Source organism: Monopterus albus, unplaced genomic scaffold (assembly GCF_001952655.1).
Source record: "Monopterus albus unplaced genomic scaffold, M_albus_1.0 scaffold39.1, whole genome shotgun sequence".
NCBI lineage: Eukaryota > Metazoa > Chordata > Actinopteri > Synbranchiformes > Synbranchidae > Monopterus > Monopterus albus.
In genome coordinates, this window is record NW_018127919.1 from 693,255 (window position 1) to 694,540 (window position 1,286).

Genomic DNA, 1,286 nt, shown 5'->3' on the forward strand with positions numbered 1-1,286 from the left:
CGGGAGTCATTAGCGCCGACGTGAATAACAACCTTACTGTATTTACGCTTATCCTTAGTCAGCAGCTTCAAATAGGATTCAATGTCGCCCGCTCTGGCCTCAGGAAAACATTGGACTATGGCCGCCGGTGTCTCTAGCTTCACGTTTCTGACTATGGAGTCTCCAATTACCAGTTGTTTTCTCAGCGGGTGTGTCACTGAGTGGGGAAAATCGATTTGAAACGTGAACAGGCAGGTGATGCTCCGTGGATATTCGTTTGGAGCTACGACTCTTGCGAACTGTCACCCAGCCACCTGTCTGAGATCCCGGCTGCTCGTGAAGCTGTGGGGGGCGGCTAACTTGGGCTAAGCTACGTCTAGGAGGCTCCACACCGGCTACATGGGCATAGCTAGCTGGCCTATTCTCCATGGGGTGGAGCCGCGCTTCTAAGTCTGTGAGCCTCGCCTCCAATGCTGCTAGCATCTGACATTTATTACAAGTACCATTATCGCTAAAGGAGGCAGAGGAATAACTGAACATGCGACACTCCGAGCAAGAGAAAGGAGGAGAGGAAGAGGGGGAAGCCATTGCTCTCGATTAAGCTACTAGCTTAGCTAGCTTCTAAACTAGCCGACCTAAAGTAGCAAGTTAAATTTGGTAGTTAGCAAGAACTTCTGCAAAACAAGTGCTTTAAGTGGTGCAAGCGTATGTTGTCACTCAAAAATTCAGATGAACCTAGAAAATAGTGAGTTTAATTCCTAAACAATCTGGAAGGAAGCACAACGCAGTGCAGGTACAGAAAACAGGAAATGAGTACGGTTTACCGCAGGAAACAGCAGTCCGTCAAAGGTTCCCCTTGTATCAATACAGTTTGATTATCTGTGTACAGTGTCAGTATTGTGTGACATCACGATGTTAAACAAAAAGCACATTTTAATTATGTATACAAAGTCTCCCACATACCCCCAAATCTCTCCACTCTTACCTGAGAAGCACTCTAGGAAGTCTTGCTCCAGTTTCAGGGCTCGGTCCATTCCTTTCCTGGCCTGCTCCTCTGTCAGGCGGGTATTGATCTCTCTGTAGACATCATACATAAAATCTTCTCTTATAACAAGCTTTAATGATGAGTACTCTCTGCCTGAACCAAGTATTTCAGATGTATAAAAACAACAGTGACAGTACATACAGGACATTCTCCAGTGACTTGGGCCGGACAAAGATGGCAATGGGATGAAGCTGAGCTGCTTGTAGTCTGCGCACAGCGTTGGCTGATACATCCAGGATGCAGTGTTTCCCCTGCTGCTCGT

General features: G+C 46.9%; 1 protein-coding gene across 3 annotated transcripts in view; it reads right to left on the reverse strand.

Annotated features, from left to right (window-relative positions):
• The window catches only part of dlg4a (discs, large homolog 4a (Drosophila)), a 64,654-nt gene that overhangs the window by 3,622 nt on the left and 59,746 nt on the right, over positions 1–1,286 (reverse strand). For all 3 annotated transcript variants that reach the window (XM_020598788.1, XM_020598787.1, XM_020598786.1), the window contains exons 20-21: positions 1,166–1,278; positions 965–1,056 (exon numbers count right to left, since the gene is read on the reverse strand). In XM_020598788.1, coding sequence (XP_020454444.1) covers positions 965–1,056; positions 1,166–1,278 — 205 coding nt within the window. The remainder of the gene's footprint in view (positions 1–964; positions 1,057–1,165; positions 1,279–1,286) is intronic.